The sequence below is a fragment of the Melanerpes formicivorus genome, unplaced genomic scaffold (assembly GCF_026170545.1).
Source record: "Melanerpes formicivorus ecotype bairdi unplaced genomic scaffold, bMelFor1.0.p_v2 SCAF_82, whole genome shotgun sequence".
In the NCBI taxonomy this organism is placed as follows: domain Eukaryota; kingdom Metazoa; phylum Chordata; class Aves; order Piciformes; family Picidae; genus Melanerpes; species Melanerpes formicivorus.
In genome coordinates, this window is record NW_027142434.1 from 1,076,190 (window position 1) to 1,099,815 (window position 23,626).

General features: G+C 57.9%; 1 protein-coding gene across 2 annotated transcripts in view; it reads left to right on the forward strand.

Moving 5' to 3' along the window:
- Window positions 1–23,626, forward strand: part of IPO9 (importin 9) — a 68,155-nt gene that overhangs the window by 38,799 nt on the left and 5,730 nt on the right. For both annotated transcript variants that reach the window (XM_068164741.1, XM_068164742.1), the window contains exons 10-20: window positions 459–610; window positions 3,702–3,800; window positions 3,913–4,019; window positions 5,045–5,184; window positions 7,338–7,497; window positions 11,320–11,546; window positions 11,762–11,910; window positions 12,809–12,937; window positions 15,151–15,426; window positions 17,716–17,882; window positions 21,534–21,667. In XM_068164741.1, the coding sequence (XP_068020842.1) occupies window positions 459–610; window positions 3,702–3,800; window positions 3,913–4,019; window positions 5,045–5,184; window positions 7,338–7,497; window positions 11,320–11,546; window positions 11,762–11,910; window positions 12,809–12,937; window positions 15,151–15,426; window positions 17,716–17,882; window positions 21,534–21,667 (1,740 nt within the window). The remainder of the gene's footprint in view (window positions 1–458; window positions 611–3,701; window positions 3,801–3,912; window positions 4,020–5,044; window positions 5,185–7,337; window positions 7,498–11,319; window positions 11,547–11,761; window positions 11,911–12,808; window positions 12,938–15,150; window positions 15,427–17,715; window positions 17,883–21,533; window positions 21,668–23,626) is intronic.

The window sequence follows — 23,626 nt, forward strand, 5'->3', positions numbered from 1 at the left end:
ACCCTGCAGGAGGTTGGAGTTCAGAGCTTAAGAGCTCCATTTCTGGTGTTGGAGCAGTGTCCATCACTCTGTTCCAAGCCAGCTGTGCCTGTGGTCGGTGAAGCCACACAGCTTAACCATTCTAAAGACTCAGGCAGTGAGTTCTGCAACAGTTTTGAGGTAAAAAGAATGGCACAAAAGAAAACCAAAGAGGTTTTGAGGTGGAGCTTAAAGCAGTTTCAGTGAGGGGTGTGCAGAGAGAAGAGAGATGAGGTCAGGCCTGGGGCTGCTGCTGCTCTTGCTAGTCCAGAAGTAAGAATAAGCCTGAGCTCATCAGACAGGCTAACAGTTTGGACACCCAGGTATAGCTCTTCTGTCTGTCAGCATGCTCAGTCATGGGGCTTGTTGGCACTTCTGCCTTCCTCTATGTGCTGGCATATCCAGGCACCTTCTTCTTCCTCTTCCATTCCTTTCTCCAGGTGAAGTGTTGGGGTTTGAGAACCTGGTGTTCAGCATATTTGAGTTTGTCCATGCCTTGCTGGAGAACAACAAGTTTAAAAGCACAGTGAAGAAGGCCTTGCCAGAGCTGATCTACTACATCCTTCTCTACATGCAGATCACAGAGGAGCAGGTGAGCATGTCTGTCATGTGGGGAGCAAAAGAAAGGGTTTGAAACAGCTAATACCTAGGAAGGCTCCCAGTGTGTGGAAGCTGCTGTAATCTGCTGGGCTGCTCTGTCACTGCTCTGCCAGCAGGGCAACAGCATCCAGGTGTTCCTGAATCACAGAATGTCAGGGCTTGGAAGGGACCTCAGGAGGTCATCCAATCCCCATCCCCTGCCAGAGCAGGGTCACAGAATCACAGAGACATCTTGGAAAAGACCTCAGGATCCCCAAGTCCAGCCACTGACCCTGCTCTGCAAGGGTCACCCCTGAGCCATAGCCCCAAGCACCACATCCAGATGACCCTCAAACACCTCCAGGGTTGGGGACTCCACCTCCCTGGGCAGCCTGTGCCAGTGTCTGAGCACTTTTGATGTCCAGCCTGACCCTGCCCTGCTGCAGCTTGAGTCCATTGCCTCTTCTTCTTCACTAATGACCTGTGAGAAGAGACCAGCACCAACCTCTCCCTCCACAGCCTCCTTCCAGGCAGCTGCAGAGAGCAGTGAGGTCTCCCCTCAGCCTCCTCTTCCTCACACTAACCATCCCCAGCTCCTTCAGTCACTCTTCATCAGATTTATTCTCCAGGCCCTTCCCAGCTTTGTTGCCCTCCTCTGCCCTGGCTCCAGCCCCTCCACATCTCTCTTGTATTGAGGTGCCCAGAGCTGGACACAGCCCTCCAGGTGTGGCCTCAGCAGAGCTGAGTGCAAGGGGACAGTCACCTCCCTGCTCCTGCTGGGTCACCCAGGGCAGGTCACACAGGAACACATCCAGGCAGGTTTTGAGTATCTCCAGAGAGGGAGATTCCACAACTCCCCTGGGCAGCCTGCTCCAGGCTCTGGCACCTTCACAGGGAAAAACTTTCCTCCTGTTTCCATGGAACTTCCTAGGCCTCAGCTTCTCCCATTGCCCCTTGGCCTCTCATTGAGCATCCCCCAGCAGAGCCTGGCTCCAGCCTCTTGGCACTCAGACTGTCCATGTTTGTAGATATTAATGAGGTGGAATGTGGACAGCAAGCCACAGAGTGGTTGTAAGGGACCAGCAGAGCTCATCTGGTTCCAGTGAGCAGGAACATCACAGAATCACCCAGGTTGGAAAAGACCTCAAAGATCACCAAGTCCAACCTGTCACCACAGACCTCATGACCAAACCATGGCTCCAAGTGCCACATCCATTCCCCTCTGGAACACCTCCAGCCATGGGGACTCCACCACCTCCCTGGGCAGCACATCCCAATGGCCAACAACTCTGTGAAGAACTTTCTCCTCACCTCCAGCCTAAACCTCCCCTGGCACAGCTTGAGACTGTGTCCTCTTGTTCTGGTGCTGGGTGCCTGGGAGAAGAGACCAACCCCCACCTGGCTCCAACCTCCCTGCAGGGAGTTGCAGAGAGCAATGAGGTCTCCCCTGAGCCTCCTCTTCTGCAGGCTAAGCAACCCCAGCTCCCTCAGATGAGGTTGCTCAGAGCCCCAACCAAGCTGAGCTTGAACTGACTCAGTGCTGGACCATCCACAGCTGCTCTGGGCAGCATGGAGCAGCCTCAGCATTTCTTCTCTGTGTTGAATCCAAATCTTCCCTCTTTTGGTTTCAGACCATCAGCCCTTGTCTGTCCCAGCAGATTCTGTGGTTTTCAGCACTGTCAAGAGCTGAGTCCTAAGCTTCTCCAAAAATCATGATCAGTACTTAGGGAGTGCTGAAAATGTAGGCTCAGTCCAGTGTTCAGGGCTGGCAGTGGCTGAACAAGGATTCAGAACTCTGAAACTGGGCCTGAAAGCTTAAAGCAGGAAGGACTGGGGGGGGAAGGAGGGGAGGTGAGTCTAGGCCCTGCTGAAACATCTCCTTTCTTGCAAGGAGCCTGCCCAGAGCCTTCTCCAGGCTAAGGAGCTCTCTTTCTTTCTCTCTTCATGAAGTATTATACTGTCAGAGGAGGATTGTCATGCTGCCTGGGATTGTGCTGGGAGCATGAGATAATTTGTAGTGAGACCCCCATGGCCCCTGGCCTGCCAAGCCTGGCTGCCAGCATCTGGTGTAGGTGGGGATGCAGGAAAGCAGGCACTTTGCCCAGAGTCAGCTGCCTCTCCCATTCCTCATCTCTAAATCAAACTCTCTACCACTGGCTCCAGGTCAGTCCTCAGCTCTGTCAGATTCTGAGCTGAAATGAGGAGCAGAGAGCAAGATGAGCTCAGAGTCTCCTTCTCAGAGGTTTCTCCAGGAGGGTGTAAGACCCAGCAGCTGCCAGGGGAGGTTTAGGCTGGAGGTGAGGAGAAAGCTCTTCACTGAGAGAGTCATTGGTCATTGGGATGTGCTGCCCAGGGAGGTGGTGGAGTCCCCATCCCTGGAGGTGTTCAAGAGGGGATTGGATGTGGTGCCATGGTCTAGTCATGAGGTCTGTGGTGACAGCTTGGACTCAATGATCTTTGAGGTCTCTTCCAACCTTGGTGATACTGTGAGACTGTGATGCCACTTCTTATGGCAGAGAACAATTCTGGAGGGAGTTTTGCAGAACCAAGGTTCCTGGGAACAGAAGAGTTCCCTTTTAGCACAGAATCAGAGTGGCAGGGGCTGGGAGGGACCTCTGGGGATCACTGAGCCCAGGCCCCCTGCCAAGGCAGGGGCACCTAGGGAAGGTTTTTAGCAGTCTCACAGTATCACTAAGGTTGGAAGAGACCTGGAGGATCATTGAGTCCAACCTGTCACCACAGAGCTCATGACATCACCAGAGACTGAGGCTCCACCACCTCTCTGGGCAACCTGCTCCAGTGCTCTGCCACCCTTCAAGAAGTTCCTCCTCAGGTTTAGATGAAGCTTCTCATGCTCCACTTTGTGCCCATTGCCCCTTGAGCTGTGACTGAGCAAAGCCTCATCCCTTCCTCCTGACACCCTTGAAGTATTGGTCAGCATTGATCAGATCCCCACTCAGGCTGCTCTTCTCCAGCCTAAACAGCCCCAACTCTCTCAGCCTTTCCTCATCAGGGAGCTGCTCCAACCTCCTCAGCATCCCTGTAGCCCTTGTGTCCTGAATTCATCACCCACTCCTCCTGTCCTTGTCCCCTTTCTGTTTCAGATAAAGGTTTGGACTGCAAACCCACAGCAGTTTGTGGAGGATGAAGATGATGATACTTTCTCTTACACAGTGAGGATTGCTGCCCAGGATCTGCTGCTGGTATGAAATGGGTTCCACATTTAGGTGCAACCAACCCAGGAATAGCAAATAACAAAGCTTCAGGAGGGCCTTACCCTGCACAAATGAATTGTTGTCATTGCCCTCTCCACAGGCTGTGGCTGCTGATTTCCAGAATGAGAGTGCATCTGCCTTGGCTGCAGCAGCTACAAGACATCTCCAAGAAGCTGAGCAGGCTAAAAACAGTGGTGCTGAGCACTGGTAAGGAGAGGGGCGGCAAGGAGTGACCCTGCTGGGAGTTTCAGGCTCTTCTGTAGCCCTGGGTGCAGCAGAAGTGAATCACATTCTTCTTGTGGCACTGCTGCTGAGGGACAAGGGTGAAATGAGAGAACCCTGCTTAGAAGGAGAAAAAGGCAGGGCAGCAGCTCTTGAGCCAGATGAGGACACCTCCAGTGGGATGCTTGCAGCAGTTCCAGCACAAGCTGCCTGTGCCCCCTGGCTGCTTTCTTCCCTGGCAGTTCCCAGGTTGGTTGTGCACGCTGAAGGGAAATGGCAGCACTTAGCCTCTGGGCTCAGCTCATGCAAACCTTCAAGGGCCTCAGTGTTGAGGTTGATGTTACTTGGGGATGGGAGGAGAAAGCTCAGCTGCAGGAATACCTGCTTGCTGCTCCACAGCTGTTCTCCTTTGGTTTTCCAGTGCATTAGCTCAGAGTTGGGAATGTGTGTCAGCAGCCTCTCTGTGCAGTGAGCAGCCAGTGAGTGGCTGAGATCAGCCTCTGAGGCTTTGGGGGACTCCTGCAGTAGGCCTTTTGCTGCAGAGCTAAATCCAAGGAGAGGCTGTGTTTGCACATGACCCACTTTCATCAGCATCAACACAATGCAAACCCAGACCTTTGGAAACCTTTCAAGTACTGGGTGGCACAGGGCTGCTGCAGGGGGAATGGTCCAGCAAGGCACAGCTGAGGTGGAAGCCCTCAGAGAGGAGCTGCATTGCTTTTGTGTTCTGGGAACAAAACTGGTCCAGGAAGCAACAATTAACTCAAGTGATGCTGCAGGAGGTGATTAAGGAGGGTGTGTGGCCTGGGTGAGTTTCCCAGCTCCCACCTTGCAGAGCTGTGCTGCTGTTCACTTCTTTCAGGGCCCTTACAAATCCTCTGCTCTGAGCTCAAGAAAATTGCTGCGGTAGCTTGGAGCAAGTAACTGTGACAGCTTCACTTCAGAGTTTGTGTTCCTTTGTGGAGATGATGGTGCTAGAACAGCCTCAGAGTGTCTGAATTGCTTTGCAGGTGGAAAATCCATGAAGCTTGTATGCTAGCCCTGGGCTCAGTGAAGTCCATCATCACAGACAGCGTGAAGAACGGCAGGATACATTTCGACATGCACGGCTTCCTCACCAACGTTGTGCTTGCAGACCTCAACCTCTCAGGTGTGTTGGACCTTGCCATTCCTCACAGCCACTGCTGAGAGCCAGATCTTGGCAATCCCTTCCTAACAAAAGTGTCTGCATGCTGCTGGAGCAGGTCTAGAGGAGGCCACAGAGATGATCAGAGAGCTGGAGAACCTCTCCTATGGGCACAGGCTGGGAGAGTTGGGGCTGTGCAGCCTGGAGAAGAGAAGGCTTCAGGGAGACCTCTGAGCAAACTTCGAGTACCTGAAGGGGCTCCAGGAGAGCTGGGGAGGGACTTTGGACAAGGGCTGGGAGTGCCAGGATGAGGGACAATGGATTTGAGCTGGGAGAGGAGACTGAGACTGGAGATGAGGAAGAAATTGTTGAGAGTGAGGCTGGGGAGGCTCTGGCACAGGCTGCCCAGGGAGGCTGTGGCTGCCGCCTCCCTGGAGGTGTTCAGGGCCAGGCTGGATGAGGCCTTGAGGAACCTGGGCTGGTGGAACTTCCTTTTGGATGAAGAAGTAGTGTGCTCAGTGTGCAGTGCACGTGGGAAACCAGCCTCAGCTGTTGCCATTCACTCCCATGTGTGCTGTTGGGCTGTGAGCTGTTGGCTCTAGAGAGCTCCTGGAGCCAGGGTCTGGATAGCTCTGGGGATAAGCATTAAATGCTGAGCAGTGGTGGCCAGACAAAGAGATCTTGTGTTTTGTAACTTTTTCACAGACACACAGCTTGCACTGGGTTGGAGGAGACCCTCAAAGGTCATCTTGTCCAACCCCCTGGCAGTCATCAGGGACACCTCCAACTAGATCAGGCTCCCAGGGCCACATCAGGTCTGATCCTGAATGTCTCCAGGGATGGCAACTCAACCACCTCCCTGGGCTGCCTGATCCGGTGTCCCACCAGCCTCATGGTGCAGAGCTTCCTCTGATGTCCAACCTAAATCTGCCCTGCTCCAGTTTCAAACCATTGCCCCTTGTCCTATCACTGCAACCCCTTAGAAACAGCCCCTGCCCAGCCTTCCTGCAGCTCCCTTCAGACATTGAAATGCAGCTCTGAGGTCTCCCTGGAGCCTCCTCTTCTCCAGGCTGAACAGTCCCAACCCTCTCAGCCTGTCCCCACAGGGGAGGTTTTCCAGTCCTCTGATCATCTTTGTGGCCTCCTCTGGACACTTTCCAGCAGCTTCAGGTCCTTCTTGTGTTGGGGGCCCCAGAGCTGGCCCCAGCCCTGCAGGTGAGGTCTCAGCAGAGCAGAGCAGAGGGGCAGGATCCTCTCTCCAGCTCTGTCCACACTGCTTTGGCTGCAGCCCAGGCTGCCCTTGGCCTTCTATGCTGCCAGTGCCCATTGCTGGCTGCTGTCCAGCTTCTCCCCCACCAGCACCCCCAAGGCCTTCCCTGCAGGGCTGCTCTGGATCTCATCAGCCTGCACTGGCCCTGGGGCCTGCTCCAATCTCGGTGCAGGGCTTTTATACTGTTATTTATTTTGCTTTACTGAATGCCTTAGCAAACAAAGCTTCTGTCTTGCTGGGTGGTTTTTGTGTCCTCATCTTAAAAGAAACACTTGCAGGAGTATAAAGGGTGGCAGTAAAGATGCAGGGACACAGAGAGCATCATCTGTTTGAGGTGGGCTGGCTAGAGCAGGATGCTTCCAGCCTGCAAAGGCAGAAGGGTTAAGTACCATAAAGCATCATCATCACTTGGTAGGTGCAAACAGGTGAGGAGGGTCTGAGTAGCCAGAGCTCCCCTGGTGCTGTTGAGGGTTCTGTTCAAGGTGATGGTTGGAGACCAGAGGAGTCCCCTGCAGCAGCTCCTGTGCACATCCTCTCTTTCTCCCACTCTTCCCCCTGGTGCTGCTGCTGGGGACAGGGCATGGAGCTGGGAGAGCAGGAGGTGCTGAAAGGCCTCCCTCCTCTTCCTTCACCTCTGACCTGGTGAGCAGCAGAGCATTGCTGTATTGGTGCACAGGTGTGAGCAGCTGAGGGGAAGGCTGCCTGCTTGGTTACTTTGACACAGAGGGGAAACTCTTCTCTGCAGTAACCCAGAGGGTGAGCTGGGTTCTGCCCGTGGGCAGAGGCTGCCTGCCTGCACGCTTCTCTCCTGCTGTCCTGCCGGGCTGGGGAGGTCTGGGACGCTGCTGTGGTTCTCGGCTGCTGCTGGCCCAACCCTGAGGGCGCTGGGCCCTGTGTTCTGCCGCAGTGTCGCCGTTCCTGCTGGGCCGCGCGCTCTGGGCCGCCAGCCGCTTCACCGTGGCCATGTCGCCGGAGCTGATCCAGCAGTTCCTGCAGGCCACTGTCAGCGGCCTCCACGAGACGCAGCCTCCCTCCGTGCGCATCTCCGCCGTCAGGGCCATCTGGGGGTAAGGAAGCCTTGCAGGGACGCCCAGTGACACCCAGCAGGGCGTCTGTGTCTGGGCTGTGGCGGTGATTGCTGTGGGTGAAACAGAGGGGAGCGGAAAGCAGTGAGAGAGCAGCTCCAGCGCAGCACAGCTCTGAGGAGCAGGAAACAGGGCGGCAGGGATGGCCACAGCTTGCACAGGGAGGTGGCTGAGGGCACTTCCAGGTAAGGCTCAAGGAGGACCTGGTCTGGTTGGGGATGTCCCTGCTGACTGCGGGGAGGTTGGGCTGGATGAGCTTCAGAGGTCCCTTCCAGCCCAGCCTGTTCTGGGATAGGATAGGATAGGATAGGATAGGATAGGATAGGATAGGATAGGATAGGATAGGATAGGATAGGATGGAATAGGATAGGATAGGATAGGATGGAATAGGATGGAATAGGATAGGATAGGATAGGATAGGATAGGATAGGATAGGATAGGATAGGATAGGATAGGATAGGATAGGATAGGATGGAATAGGATAGGATAGACCAGGTTGGAAGAGACCTTCAAGATCATGGAGTCCAACCTATCATCCAACACCACCTAATCAACTAAACTATGCAACCAATCACCCCACCAAGTCTCCTCCTGAACACCTCCAGGGATGGGGACTCCACCACCTCCCCAGGCAGCACATCCCAATGGGCAATCACTCTCTCTGTGGAGAACTTCCTCCTAACCTCCAGCCTGAACCTCCCCTGGCACAGCTTGAGACTGTGTCCTCTTGTTCTGGTGCTGGCTGCCTGGGAGAAGAGACCAACCCCCAGCTGGCTCCAACCTCCTTTCAGGTAGTTGCAGAGAGCAAGAAGGTCTCCCCTGAGCCTCCTCTTCTGCAGGCTAAGCAACCCCAGCTCCCTCAGCCTCTCCTCCCAGGGCTGTGCTCCAGACCCCTCCCCAGCTTTGTTGCCCTTCTCTGGACACCTTCCAGCAGCTCAACCTCCTTCCTGACCTGAGGGGCCCAGAACTGGACACAGGACTCCAGGTGTGGCCTCAGCAGTGCAGTGTCCAGGGGCAGGATGAGCTCCCTGCTCCTGCTGGCCACACTCTTCCTGCTGCAGGCCAGGCTGCCCTTGGCCCTGCTGGCTGCCTGGGCACACTGCAGGCTCCTGTTCAGCCTACCATCCACCAGCACCCCCAGGTCCCTCTCTGCCTGGCTGCTCTCAGCCACTCTGCCCCCAGCCTGTAGCACTGCCTGGGGTTGCTGTGGCCAATGTGCAGCCCCTGGCACTTGGATGTGTTCAATCTCCTGCCCTTGGCCTCTGCCCATCTGCCCAGCCTGGCCAGGTCCCTCTGCAGAGCCTCTCTGCCCTCCAGCAGCTCAACTCCTGCCCCCAGCTTGCTGTCAGCTGCACATTTGCTGCTGATGGACTCCATCCCCTCCTCCAGATCATCAATGAAGATGTTAAAGAGCACAGGGCCCAGCACTGCTCCCTGGGGCACAGCACTGGTGCCTGGCTGCCAGCTGGCTGTGGCACCATTCACCACCACTCTCTGGGCTCAGCCTCCAGCCAGTTCCTAACCCAATGCAGTGTGCTCCCATCCAAGCCATGGGCTGACAGCTTGGCCAGCAGTTTGCTATGGGGGACAGTGGCAAAGGCCTTGCTGAGGTCCAGGCAGACCACATCCACAGCCTGCCCCACAGCCACCAGGCAGTGACCTGATCATAGGAGATCAGGTTGGTCAGGCAGGACCTGCCCCTCCTAAATCCATGTTTTCTGGGCCTGAGCCCTTGGCCATCCTGTAAGTGCTGTGTGATTGCACTCAGCATGACTGTGCCATGATCTTGCCTGGCACTGAGGTCAGGCTGCCAGGCCTGGAATTCCCTGGCTCATCCAACCTGCCCTGCTTGTGGATGGGCACCACGCTGGCAGCTTCCAGTCCTCTGGGACCTCTCCAGTGAGCCAGGACTGCTGAAAAATGATGGAGAGTGGCTTGGCCAGCTCATCTGCCAGCTCTCTCAGCACCCTAGGATGGATCCCATCCGGTCCCATGGACTTGTGGGGATCCAGGCAGCTGAGCAGATCACCAACTACCCCATTCTGGAGCAGAGGGAACCTGTGCAGCTCCCTGGCTCCTTCTGCCAGCTCTGCAGGCCAGCTGTCTGGAAGACATTCTGTCCTGCTAGTAAAAATTGAGGCAAAGAAGGTGTTAAGCAACTCTGTCTTTCCCTATGAAATGCTCCAGTGGGTACAGTGAGGGAGGGGAGGCCCTGGAAGGCAGTGCCCAGAGAAGCTGTGGCTGCCCCCCTCCTGGAAGTGTTTTGAGATGAGGCTGGATGAGGCCTTGAGCAAGCTGGGCTGGTGGGAGGTGTCCCCCCAGCCATGGCAGGGGGCTGGAACTGGAAGGAATTTTAAGGTCCTTTCCAACCCAAACTCTTCTAAGATAGAGTCCCAAAGCCAAGCAGAGGTAGGTAGTGATGAAAAGCATCATGATGAACCTCAGACTACTCTGTTCAGCCACAGAGGTGGCAGAATGGCATCAGATGGCTTTGTGGAGCAAATCACAGCCAGGAGGAATGTTTGGTTTGCTGGGGTTTTATTTGTCCTGGGTTTGTAGATAAGTCATGAGGACAAAGGAAATTCTGCATTGATCCCAAAGTGAAATGTGAACATTAATGGAAGAAACAAACAGCAACACAAAACCCTCCTGCAAAACCCCTGCCCTGCTGTACCTTCCCCCCAGAGAGCTACCTCATGTGGCCAGCACTCCAGGAGAGGTGATTCTGCCACTCTGCTCTGGTGAGAGCTCACCTGCAGTGAGAGTCCAGAGGAGGCCATGAGATGATCAGAGAGCTGGAGCACCTCTCCTGTGGGAGAGTTGGGGCAGCTCAGCTTGGGGAAGGCTCCAAGGAGACCTCAGAGCAGCCCTCCAGTACCTGAAGGGAACCCCCAGGAAGGCTGAGCAGAGACTGTTTCCAAGGGCTTGTAGCAGTAGGACCAGGGGCAATGGTTTGAAACTGGAGCAGGGGAGGTACAGGTTGGACATCAGGAGGAAGTTCTGCACAAGGAGTGTTGAGACACTGGTACAGGTTGTCCCCATCCCTGGAGGCATTCAAGGTCAAACTTGGTGTGGCCCTGAGCCTGATCTAGTTGGAGATGTCCCTGCTGCCTGCAGGGACTTTGGGCAAGGTGACCTCTGAGGGTCCCTTCCAGCCTGCTGCATTCTGTGATGCTCTGATTGTCTATTTGTGCTGAAATGTTAAGGAGGCAATGAAGGCAGAGCCATAGCTTAGTTATTCCTGAGCTGTTGTGGCTCCCTAGCTCGCCTCTAGAACAGGGGAGTGAAGCTCTGTAAGCAGGGAGAGCCTGGCTCAGGCTGCTGCTTCCCATTCACATTCTCCATCCATGGACAGGTCTTGAGAGAGCTGTTCCTGAGGGAGGGCAGAAGCTTTTAACATCACTTGGCTCAACTCTGCTGCTGGGAACACCCAGGGGTGGAATGAGAAGAGTTAGCTGAGCTGTTGAGATCAAGGGACACTGTGTCAGGTTCTGCCCCAGGAGGCTGCTGGAGCGCTGCAGCAGGTTGCCCAGGGAGGCGGCTGAGGCCCCAGCCCTGGAGATACTCAAGGTGAGGCTGGACAGGACTCTGTCCCTGCTGGCTGCAAAGGGGTTGTACTGGATGATTTCTGGAGGTCCCTTCAAACCACTCTGATTCTGCTGGAGTGAAGGGAAAAGTCCTCTAGGAGTGAACCTGAGGCAGCAGAAGGGGAGGGGTGGGAGAGCCCCCGGCGCTCCCCTCCAGACACGCAGCGCTCCCCTTGGTCTCTTGGGGTTATTCCTCTATCCCTTGTTTCCTCTCTAGCTACTGTGACCAGCTGAAGATCTCAGAGAGCACCCACGTGCTGCAGCCTTTCCTTCCCAGCATCCTGGACGGCCTCATCCACCTGGCAGCTCAGTTCAGCTCCGAGGTGCTCAACCTGGTGATGGAGACGCTCTGCATCGTCTGCACGGTGGACGCAGCCTTCACCGCCAGCGTGGAGAGCAAGATCTGCCCCTTCACCATTGCCATCTTTGTCAAGTACAGCAACGGTAGGCCTGCAGCCTGCACCCTCAGCCTGCACCCTCAGCCTGCTGCTGGGCTTGCTCCTGAGCCCTGGTGCTGAGCCCTTGACAAGTGACAGCTGGCTGCCCGTGACTGGGGCTGGGGGCGCTGGAAGGGAGCTGCTTGGCCTGTTCAGAGCAGGGCTGGCAGTCCTGGGGGTGTTTGTCAGTGTGTCTCAGTAAATGCTGCTTTCTCTCTCCAGATCCAGTTGTTGCTTCTCTTGCCCAAGATATCTTTAAGGAGCTAGCTCAGATAGAAGCCTGCCAGGGTCCAATGCAGATGAGGCTAATCCCAACCCTTGTCAGCATCATGCAGGCCCCTGCTGACAAGATCCCAGCAGGGCTTTGTGCAGTAAGTGCTACAGTGGGACGGGGGCTTAGCTGGAGGGGGTTCCCTCTTTAACATCTGCAGAGAGTAGGGAGGGTGCTTCTAAACTGCTTTGCAGCAGTGACTGTGGTCACTGGTGGAGGTTTCTTTGTGGAGAGATGGCAAACTGCAGGGGGGGGGAGATGCTTGTGAAAGTTAACCATAAACTGCCCCTCTGGCCTCCTCTCAGCCTCTGCAGCCTTCCCCTGGTCACTTCTACTGTTTGTTTTGCCACCCTTCTCCAGTCACAGCCTCCTCTTTCTGCTGCAATGTTCTCCAGCAGGCTGCACAGCTCTTCCTTGCCCTTTTGTGTAAGGCTTGTTCTGGTTTCTGTCACCTGTGTGTGAGCTGCTGGAGATGAGTGACACAGGTTTGTCCTTTCTGTGCAAGGGCTCCTCACCAAAGACTGAGCACTGGCTGTGGAGAGTGATTGTGTGGAACTAACCTCATGAGCTGCTAATGCTGTGCTCTGATTGGCATGGCTAACACTTGCTTCTGGGTAATTAACACACATTGAGATCAATCCCAGCACAGTGGAGTGAGTCAGCTGGAGCAGCTCTCTGGCTGTGCTGACAGCAGGCATCAGGGTGCTGTGGAGCTGCCCCACGTAGGTGGCTGCCCTGCTTTGGATGTTTGCAGTGCTGTGGGCACTTGGCCAGCACACACCATGTGTTCATGCCAGAGGCAGTGCTGCCTGGGGCTGGGACTCTGAGTTCCTCTCATTTAGGAAGTGTCCTGGCCTGTCCAGCCAGGCTGGCTGAGTCTGCAGTGCTGGCTCACAGCCCTCCAGTTGATGCCTGATGCCTGTGCCAGGGGTGGGTGGTGCTGCCCTAGGGCACTGTGGCTGCTGCTGAGCTGTGTTGTGTTGGTGTTCTCCTTTCAGACCTCTATTGATATATTGACCACAGTTGTGAGGAACACAAAACCTCCTCTGTCCCAGCTGCTCATCTGCCAAGCCTTCCCTGCAGTGGCTCAGTGCAGCCTGAACACAGATGACAATGCAACCATGCAGGTAACAGTGTGGGGAGTGGGAAGGGCTGCAGGGCTGTGCCAGTCCAAGAGAGGTGCCAGCCTTCAAGGGAGCCAAGGCTTTGCTTGCTGGTGGCTGTATTGGCACCTCCTCAGGAGTCTGCCATCCAGTTTGTCATGGAAGCACTTCAGGGGCCTGAGTGGCTTTTACTAATATCCTGGGCTGCATCAAGAGAAGTGTGGCCAGCAGGGCAAGGGAGGTGAATCACAGAGCTGTCAGGGCTGGAAGGGAGCTCAAGGCTCAGCCAGTTCCAAGCCCCTGCCTTGGGCAGGGACACCTCACACCACAGCAGGTTGCTCACAGCCACCTCCAGCCTGGCTGCAAACACCTCCAGGCAGGAGGCTTCCACCACCTCCCTGGGCAGCCTGGGCCAGGCTCTCACCACCCTCCTGGCCAACAACTTCTTCCTCACAGCCAATCTCCATCTCCCCACTTCTAGTTCTGCTCCATCCCCCCCAGTCCTATCCCTCCCTGACACCCTCCAAAGTCCCTCCCCAGCTTTCCTGCAGCCCCCTGCAGATCCTGGCAGGCCACAAGGAGGTCTCCTGGGAGCCTTCTCCTCTCCAGCCTGCACAACCCCAACTCTCTCAGGCTGTCTGCAGAGCAGAGCAGCTCCAGCCCTCTGCTCCTCCTCCTGGCCCTTCTCTGGACACCTTCCAGCCCCTCCAGAGCCTTCCTGGCACAGAGGCTCCAGAGCTGGCCCCAGAGCTGCAGCTGTGGACTCAGCAGAGTGGAGCAGAGGGGCAGAATCCCCTCCTGGGCCCTGCTGGCCACACTTATGTGAGGCCCTTGTGCCAGCCACCCTGTGCCATGTCAGTCCAGACCATAGCAGTGGCTTTCCCTAAACAGCATAGCAGGAGTAAGAGGCTGGAGAGAGCCAGCAGCTGTGTGCTCTGCTGGAGCCTTGTTTGGAGGAGGACACAAAGATTGCAGCTCAGCTGCTGGCTGTGGTTTGTCCATTCCACACTTTGCCCTCTTTGTCTCTCACTTGGTAGAATCTGTTGGAGTTTCTCTGGGTGACAAGACTGGCACAAAGCTGCAGCTCCTTCAGGTTGTCTCTGCATTTACAAATGGTCTTCCTGGGAGCTGCCTGGGCAGGGCAGAGCTCTGTGCTTGGGACCGACCTGGGGGCTGCAGGAGTGCCTCTGAGCCTCACAGTCTCACAGTATCACAGTATCACAGTATCACACAGTATCACTTAGGTTGGAAAGGACCTCGAGGATCATCGAGTCCAACCTATCAACACAGCCCCCATGACCAGACCATGGCACCAAGTGCCACATCCAATCCCCTCTGGAACACCTCCAGGGTCGATGACTCAACCACCTCCCTGGGCAACCCATTCCAATGCCGAACGACTCGCTCGGTGAAGAACTTCCTCCTCACCTCCAGTCTAAACCTCCCCTGGCGCAGCTTGAGACTGTGTCCTCTTGTTCTGGTGCTGGTTGCCTGGGAGAAGAGGCCAACCCCCTTCCTGGCTACAATCACCCTTCAGATAGTTGGAGAGGGCAATGAGGTCACCCCTGAGCCTCCTCTTCTCCAGGCTAAACAACCCCAGCTCCCTCAGCCTCTCCTCACAGGGCTGTGTTCAAGGCCTCTCCCCAGCCTTGTTGCCCTTCTCTGGACACCTTCAAGTGTTTCGATGTCCTTCTTAAACTGAGGGGCCCAGAACTGGACACAGGACTCAAGGTGCAGCCTAACCAAAGCAGAGTCCAGGGGCACAATGACCTCCCTGCTCCTGCTGGCCACACTATTCCTAATGCAGGCCAGGATGCTATTGGCCCTCCTGGCCACCTGGGCACACTGCTGGCTCATATTCAGGTGGCTGTCGATCAGCACCCCCAGCTCCCTCTTCAGCCACTCCGACCCCAGCCTGTAGCTCTGCATGGGATTGCCGTAGCCAAAGTGCAGCCCCTGGCACTTGGACTTGTTGAATGCCATCCCTTTGGCCTCTGCCCATCTGCCCAGTCGGTCGAGGTCCCTCTGCAGAGCCTTCCTACCCTCTAACTGACCAACATCTGCCTCACTCAGTTGTGCTGCACGGCAGAGAGCTCCAATCCTCCACAGCTGCCACCGCTCTGCCCACCGTTTTCCTCTTGGTGGAGGGTCTTTGTGGGGTGGTGAAGGGAGATGCCTGCCATGCCTGCCCACTGCCTTGCCCCAGGGGAGGGTCTCAAGGGGTTGTCTCTCCGCAGAACGGCGGCGAGTGCCTGCGTGCCTACGTGTCGGTGGCGCTGGAGCAGATCGCGCAGTGGCACGACGAGCAGGGCCACAACGGCCTCTGGTATGTGATGCAGGTGGTGAGCCAGCTGCTGGACCCCAGGACCTCAGAGTTCACTGCTGCCTTTGTGGGCAGGCTGGTCTCCACTTTAATTGCAAAAGCAGGAAGTGAACTGGGGGAGAATCTGGACCAGATCCTGAGAGCCATCCTGAGCAAGATGCAGCAAGCGGAGACGCTCAGCGTGATGCAGGTGAGCAGCTTGGGCACCCAGGGGGTGCAGGAGGGGCAGGAACAGGAGTTCTCACCTTTTACAATGGTCTGCCTGTTATTTATGGCCACTGCAGCTGGAGGGTCTCTGTAGCTTCTTGAAGTAGTCAGGAAGATGCCTGCTGCTTAGAGAGAGTTGCCTGGATCTCAGGGTCAGCCAGGCCCTTGTGGGTAAGCTTTAATGCACCTTAAATAGCCCCTCCTGACCTTGTGCTTGCAAGCAGAGAGCCTTCAGAGGGGACAGGGGATGGCCAAGCAGAGAGGCTTCAGAGGGGACAGGGGATGGCCAAGCAGAGAGCCTTCAGAGGGGACAGGGGCTGGCCAAGCAGAGAGGCTGTGGCAAAGGCAGCACCTGGTTTTGTATGGGCTTGAGCCAAGGTGGAGGTTGGTGGCTGGGCAGTGTAGGTGGCCTGCAGCAGGTGGGAGGCTCAGGAGCATCCTGATCTCTCCCAGCCTTGACCTACCTCTAGAGGCACAGTTCCATGCAACAATTTTATCCCAGTGGTCTTCATTCTCTCTCCTGCCTTGTCTGTGCCCTTCATGTAGAGCAGCCAGGGAGAGCTGCCCCAGTGCCCCTGCAGCAGCTGGGGGAAGAGGCTTTGCTGGCACCATTGAGCAAGATCCTACCTTTGTCCTCAGGGCCCTCAGAGGTTGCCTCTGCTCTGACTCCTTTCTCCTGTGTAATTCTCTGGTCTTGGTGCATCTTTCAAGCCAGGACATGGTGAATCTAAAAGGCCATTCAGATGCCAGCACAGATTTCATCTTGAAGCCTTGACTGTCCCCTTGGATGCAGTGTTGGTTCTCAGCTGCTCAGAGGAGCTCTTGCTGCCTATTTTGGGGTCTTCAAAGTCCTGAAGCTTAGATCTGAAGCAGTCACCTGAGGGCCCTGTAGCCAGTGCTGAGTCTCTTCCCTGTGCTAGCCTGCAAGGTGCTGATGGATGGGAAGCTGCACATGGGCAGGCAATGTGAGCTTGCAGCCCAGAAGGCAAATCACAGCCTGGGCTGCATCAGATGTGTTGCCAGAGTCTCCAGAGAGCAGGTTCTGCCACCTGCTCTGCTCTGCTGTGGTGAGACCTCACCTGCAGGGCTGGGTGCAGGGCTGGAGCCCTCACGATAGGAAGGACCTGGAGCTGATGGAGAGGCTCCAGAGGAGGCCATGAGAATGCTCAGGGGCTTGGAGCAGCTCTGCTGTGAGGCCAGGCTGAGGGAGCCTGGAGAAGAGAAGGCTGCAGGGAGACCTTAGAGCAGCCTGCCAGTACCTGAAGGGGCTGCAGGAAGGATGGAGAGAGACTTTGCAAAGGCCTGCAGGGCCAGGCCCAGGGGCAGTGGCTTCAAAGCAGAGCAGAGCAGATTGAGATTGGATATCAGGAAGAAGCTCTTCACTTTGAGAGTGCTGGAACTCTGCAGCAGGTTGCCCAGGGAGGTGGCTGAAGCCCCATCCCTGGAGATATTCAAGGTGAGGTTGGACAGGGCTCTGGGTAACCTGATCAGGTTGGGGGGGTCCCTGCTGAGTGCAGGGAGGTTGGACTGGAGGAGCTTTGGAGCTCCCTTCTGGCCTGGACCATTCTGTGAGCCCCTGGAGCTGGGCAGCTTTTCCCTGAGGAAGCTCCCAGGTGGCCTCAGACTTGGAGACTGACATTTTGAGATGCACAGGGTATGAGCTCTGCCCCTGGTCTGCAGGAGTCAGGCTGTAAGCTGCATCCTGTGTAACAGCCTTGTGAAGCTGGGAGTTGTTTCCCTGCCCCTCGTGTGCAGAGGGCACTCAGAGTGCTGCTGTGCTGTGATGTGCTGGGGCATGAGGCTGCTCCTGGGAAAGGGGAAAGAGAGCTTGGCTTCTGGCTCTGGACCAAGCACTTGTGTTCCTTGGTGGTGAGACACTCTCCTGCTTTGTGCAGTGTGGGTTTAGAGCTCTGTGGAGAGAGCTCCATGCCCAGCTCCTGCCCCCCAGAGCCCCGTGGGGCTCCAGCAGTGTCTGGGGGTTGCTGTGGGAGGTTGCTGCCAGTCAAACCCCTGCACACTGCCATTTGCCTAAGCTTTGCTTTAGGAAGGGCTGTTGGTTTGGGGCATAGTTTGGGGTGCATTTGTTCCTGCTGTGGTTTGGGGGTGGCTCATTGCCTGCTCTGCAGCACACAGGATCTTGCAGCTGGCTTCCCCTCTCCCCCTGGGGCTGTCAGGCACAGGCTCTGCCCCCGCAGGGAGCTCTCCAGTGTTTGATACAACGTTTGCAGCCCTTCCATTCTGCACAGCCAGCATCTCCTCTCTCCTCCTGCAGTCCTTGATCATGGTGTTTGCTCACTTGGTTCACTCCCAACTGGAGCCACTGCTGGAGTTCCTGTGCAGCCTCCCCGGTCCCACGGGCAAGCCGGCGCTGGAGTTCGTGATGGCCGAGTGGATGAGCAGGCAGCACCTCTTCTATGGGCAGTACGAAGGCAAGGTCAGGTGAGGAGCTGGCTGCAGGCTGGGGGGCAGCTGGCTCAGGCCTGCCTTGGTGTGTGCCAGCCTTGGGCAGCAGGAGTGCACTTCCCCTGCTCTCTCAGCCTGCCTCAGGGAGCTGCACTGCTCTGGGTCCCCGCAGCGCTCCTCGCTGCTGGCTGTGGCTGTGCCAGCACAGGGGCAGCCAGGGCAGCCAGGGGCAGCCAGGGGCAGCCAGGGCAGCCAGGGGCAGCCAGGGCAGCCAGGGGCAGCCAGGGGCAGCCAGGGGCAGCCAGGGCAGCCAGGGCAGCCAGGGCAGGGGGTGTCTCTTGCAAGCACAGTAGTGCTTGTCAGATGGAACTTCTGTGAAGGGGCTGAGGATGGCAGAACAAGAGGACACAGTCTCAGGCTGCGCCAGGGGAGGCTCAGGCTGGAGGTTAGGAGGAAGTTCTCCACAGAGAGAGTGATTGCCCATTGGGATGTGCTGCCTGGGGAGGTGGTGGAGTCCCCATCCCTGGAGGTGTTCAGGAGGAGACTTGATAGGGTGCTTGGTGCCATGGGTGAGTTGATTAGGTGGTGTTCCCTTCCCCTTCCTCTCCCCCTCCCTCTCCCCCTCCCTCTCCCCCTCCCTCTCCCCCTCCCTCTCCCCCCTCCCTCTCCCTCTCCCTCTCCCTTTCCCCCTCCCTCTCCCCCTCCCTCTCCCCCTCCCTCTCCCCCTCCCTCTCCCCCTCCCTCTCCCCCTCCCTCTCCCCCTCCCTCTCCCCCTCCCTCTCCCCCTCCCTCTCCCCCCTCCCTCTCCCCCTCCCTCTCCCCCTCCCTCTCCCCCTCCCTCTCCCCCTCCCTCTCCCCCTCCCTCTCCCCCTTCCTCTCCCCCTTCCTCTCCCCCTTCCTCTCCCCCCTTCCTCTCCCCCCCCCCCGGGCAGCCTGTTGCAATCCCTGAGAACCTTTGCTGGGGAGAAATGTTTCCTGATGTCCAACCTGAACCTCCCCTGCTGCAACCTGAGGCCATTTCATCTCTATTAATGATCTGGATGGGGGAGCTGGCTGTCAGTGGTGATCTGCTGGAGGTCAGGAAGGCTCTGCAAAGGTTTCTGGCCAGGCTGGATCCCTGTGCCTGAGGGCTAACAAAGCCAAGGGCTGGGTCACAACAACCCCATGAAGGCTCCAGGCTTGGGGCACAGTGGCTGCCCAGTGGAAAAGGCCCTGGGGGTGCTGGGTGCCAGCAGCTGAAGATGAGCCAGGGGGTGCCCAGGGGGGCAGGAAGGCCACCAGCAGCCTGGCCTGGAGCAGCAGTGGTGTGGGGCAGCAGGAGCAGGGCAGGGATTGTGCCTCTGTGCTGGGCACTGCTGAGCCTGCACCTTGAGTCCTGGGTGCAGTTCTAGGCCCCTCAGTGCAGGAAGGACACTGAGGGCTGGAGCAGGGCCAGGGAAGGGAACAGAGCTGGGGAAGGGTCTGGGGAACAGAGCTGCTGAGGGAGCCAGGGGGGTGTTGGTCTCTTCTCCCTAATCTCAGGGGACAGAAGGAGAGGAAGTGGCCTGAAATTGTGCCAGGGGAGGCTGAGGTTGGAGAGGAGGCCAAATGTCTTTGCTGGAGGAGTGCTCAGGGCCTGGCAGAGGCTGCCCAGGGAGGTGGTGGAGTCCCCATGGCTGGAGGGGTTGCAGCAAGCTGTGGCCATGGCAGCTGGGGCCAGGGTTTGGTGGCCATGGGGGGGTTGGGTTGGGGTTGGCCTGGGGCAGCTCAGAGGCCTTTGCCAGCCCAACCAACTCTGTGATTTCCTCTTGTCCTGTTACTTGTTGGGTGTGAAAAGAGACCAAGAAGGAAGAGCATGAAGATCATCCAGGGGCTGGAGCTCCTCTGCTGTGAGGCCAGGCTGAGGGGGCTGGGGGTGTTCAGCCTGGAGAAGAGAGGGCTGGGGAGGCCTGAGACTTTCTTTCCAGTTCCTGAAGGGATCTTCCAGGAAGGCTCCAGAGAGACTTTTCCTGAGGGTGTCTGGAGACAGGACAAGGGGGAATGGTTGGAAGCTGAGGGGAGAGCAGGGTTAGACTGGAGCTGAGGTTGAAGTTCTCCAGTATGAGGGTGGTGAGGCACAGGCTGCCCAGGGAGGTGTTCAGGGCCAGGTTGGATGAGGCCTTGAGCAACCAAACCCAGCTGAGAGGTGTCCCTGCCTGTGGCAGAGAGGTTGGAGTGGATGATCCCTTCCACCCCAAGCCATCCTATGCTTGGCCTGTTTCATCCCAGCAGCAGTGGTTTATGCCCTGTTGGACAGAGCAGGGCTGTGTCTGGCATGCCCAGAGACTGCTGATGGCCAGAGGGAGAAGCCAAGGCTGGTGCTGGCAGGGAGGGCAAGGTGCAGTGCTGCTGCTCAGTCCAAGAGCAGAGCAGGTCCAAGAGGAGAGCAGGTTGTGAGCAGGTGGCTTGGCAGGGCTCCCCTGCTGGCTTGCTCCCAGTGGTGCTCAGGGTAGCTGTCCCCACCCCTCTGAGGGGCAGTTTGCTCTTGACTTGCATGGTGGAGGGCTCAGGGCTGGCAGGTGAGGTCTGGGCCCAGAGCAGCAGGGTTGGGGAGGAAGGAGGTGTGAAGGGAAAGTGCACAATGGTCACATGCCCTGGGGCTCTGAAACTGCAGTCTGAGACTTGAGCCAGGAGAGAGTTGAACAGTGCTGAGCCCAAACTGGTGACCTCCCTCTGCAGTCTGTCATCCTCAGGATGGCTTGAAAGCAGCCTGCAGCTGGAGGAGGAGGTTTGGAAGTGTGGAGCAGAAAGCTAAGGTGCAGAGATGGAGAGAACATAGAGAGAGGTGTCCAGAGCAGGGCCAGGAGGGTGAGCAGAGGGCTGGAGCTGCTCTGCTGTGAGGACAGACTGAAGGAGTTGGGGCTGTTCAGTCTGCAGAAGAGAAGGCTCCCAGGTGACCTCATTGTGGCCTTCCAGGATCTGCAGGGGGCTGCAGGAAGGCTGGGGAGGGACTGCTCAGGATCTCAGGCAGTGCTAGGACTAGGGGGAATGGAATGGAGCTGGAGGTGGGGAGATTGAGGCTGGAGGGGAGGAGGAAGTTCTTCCCCATGAGAGTGGTGAAGGCCTGGAATGGGTTGTGCAGGGAGGTGGTTGGGGCCCTGTCCCTGGAGGTGTTTAAGGCCAGGCTGGCTGAGGCTGTGGCCAGGCTGATCTAGTGTGGGGTGTCCCTGCCCATGGCAGGGGGTTGGGGCTGGCTGATCCTTGTGGTCCCTTCCAACCCTGACTGATGCTGTGATACTGAAGGAGCAAACCAGGAAGGTCAGAGTGTAGCAGGGCTGTGAAGGACCAGGGTGGAACAGAGCAGAAGAGCTGTTCCTGGCTGCAGGCCAGGCAGGTTGCTGCCCCTGCTGTCCTCTTGGCTCCTCCTCCAGCTGCAGCTGATACCTCAGCAGTGCCTTCCCCTCCTGGCCCTTCTGGGCTGGGAAAGCTTCAGTGCCTGCCTGCACTGCTTGCAGGTGTTCACTCCAAAGCTTTGTTCCCAGCTCGCTCTGCAGGCCAGGGGCTGAGGCCCTCTGCAGATCAGCCCAGTGGTGGTGGCTGCCGTGAAGCAGGGCAGTGGGAAGGGGCTGAGGCCCCCCAGCTGCAGATGTGCTGCTGCTGCCACAGCTGGAAGCCAGGCAGGCACTCAGGGCACCTCTGATCTCTCACTTTCCTGTTCCCTGCTGCCAGCTCTGTGGCACTGTGCAAACTCCTGCAGTATGGCATCAACACAGAGGACAAGAGGCTGCAGGACATCCGGGTGAAGGGGGAGGAGATCTTCAACATGGAGGAGGGGATCCGGACCCGCTCCAAGTCGGCCAAGAGTGAGTGGCTGCTGCAGGGCTGCTCCTGCCCCTCTGCAGGGGCTGTGAGAGGCCTTGACACAGCTCTTGCAGCTCACACAGAGCTGTGGGAGCCCTGTCCTGCATTGTCCTTCAGCGCTGATCCAAGCAGCAGGCACTTCAGAGCCGATTGCTGCAGGTGCTTAACACCTCCATTGTCTGCCTGCCTTCCACCAGGGCCGCTCTGGAAGGCTCCTGGTGGCTCTGGTTTAATCTCAATGAGGTGATGATGGGATGGGTTGTTATTTGCTGCTGCTTTGCATCAGCCTGGTCCAGCTGGTGAGGCAGAGCTGGCCATTCCCTGCTGCCCAGTGGCTGCTCTGGGAGGAAGGTTTGTGTAGAGAGGGCAGAGATTGAAAGCCAGAAGTGGTCCTTGGGTCCCTGACTGCCTGAGGCAGCACTGCACAAGTCCCAGCAGGGACTTCAGCAAATCAGAGATCACTTGGAGGGGAAGCTTGACCAACCTGCTGCAGAGGACTTGGGTGATGAAGTGCCTGAAGCCAAAGGCTGTGCCTCGAGGGTGCTGTGGGGATTCCCAGATTCAGCTGGGGTGAGCCCTGGGCAGGGCTCAGTGAGGACTGAGCCCCAGAGGAAGACCCTGGGGAGCACTCAGACCCTGAGTGGGCACTCAGAACCTCACTGCTGCAGCTTGTGTGACCAGATGTGGGATGGGACATGGCAGCTGGATGCAGCCAGCCTGCAGGCCCAGCCAGCTGCTCCTCAAGCCTCCAGCTCTTGCAGGCTCAGGGGATTTGGGGTGTGGGGTGGAGAGCTCTAGGAGAGAGCCCCAGGAGTGTGAGGGGTGAGCAGTGGTCACAGGACACTTGCTGCCTTCTCATCACTTGCTTTGAGCCCCCAGAGCAGCACAGGAGGTGTTTCTGCTCAGCCAGGGGAAGGGAGCTGCCAGCATCTGAGTTAAACCAAGGCTGTAATGAAACAGAGTGAAAACCTCAGCTCCCAGCCCCTGTGTTTGCCTCCTCACTTCTGTAGGCAAGGACAATAATACCCTGCCTGTCCCCCTGGGCCCTGCCCCTCTGCCTGTCCCCCTGGGCACTGCCCCTCTGCCTGTCCCCCTGGGCACTGCCCCTCTGCCTGTCCCTCTGGGCACTGCCCCCCTCTGCCTGTCCCTCTGGGCACTGCCCCTCTCTGCCTGTCCCCCTGGGCACTGCCCCTCTGCCTGTCCCCCCTGGGCACTGCCCCTCTGCCTGTCCCTCTGGGCACTGCCCCTCTGCCTGTCCCCCTGGGCCCTGCCCCCCTCTGCCTGTCCCCCTGGGCACTGCCCCTCTGCCTGTCCCCCTGGGCCCTGCCCCCCCTCTGCCTGTCCCCCTGGGCACTGCCCCTCTGCCTGTCCCTCTGGGCACTGCCCCTCTGCCTGTCCCCCTGGGCCCTGCCCCCCTCTGCCTGTCCCCCTGGGCACTGCCCCCCTGGGCACTGCCCCCCCCTGCCTGTCCCTCTGGGCCCTGCCCCTCTCTGCCTGTCCCCCTGGGCACTGCCCCTCTGCCTGTCCCCCTGGGCACTGCCCCCCTCTGCCTGTCCCCCTGGGCACTGCCCCTCTGCCTGTCCCTCTGAGCCCTGCCCCTCTCTGCCTGTCCCCCTGGGCACTGCCCATCTGCCTGTCCCCCTGGGCACTGCCCCCCTCTGCCTGTCCCCCTGGGCACTGCCCCTCTGCCTGTCCCTCTGGGCAGTGCCCCTCTCTGCCTGTCCCCCTGGGCACTGCCCCCCTCTGCCTGTCCCTCTGGGCCCTGCCCCCCTCTGCCTGGCCCCCTGGGCCCTGCCCCTCTGCCTGTCCCCCTGGGCACTGCCCCTCTCTGCCTGTCCCTCTGGGCCCTGCCCCTCTGCCTGTCCCTCTGGGCACTGCCCCTCTGCCTGTCCCTCTGGGCACTGCCCCTCTGCTTATCCCCCTGGGCACTGCCCCTCTCTGCCTGTCCCCCTGGGCCCTGC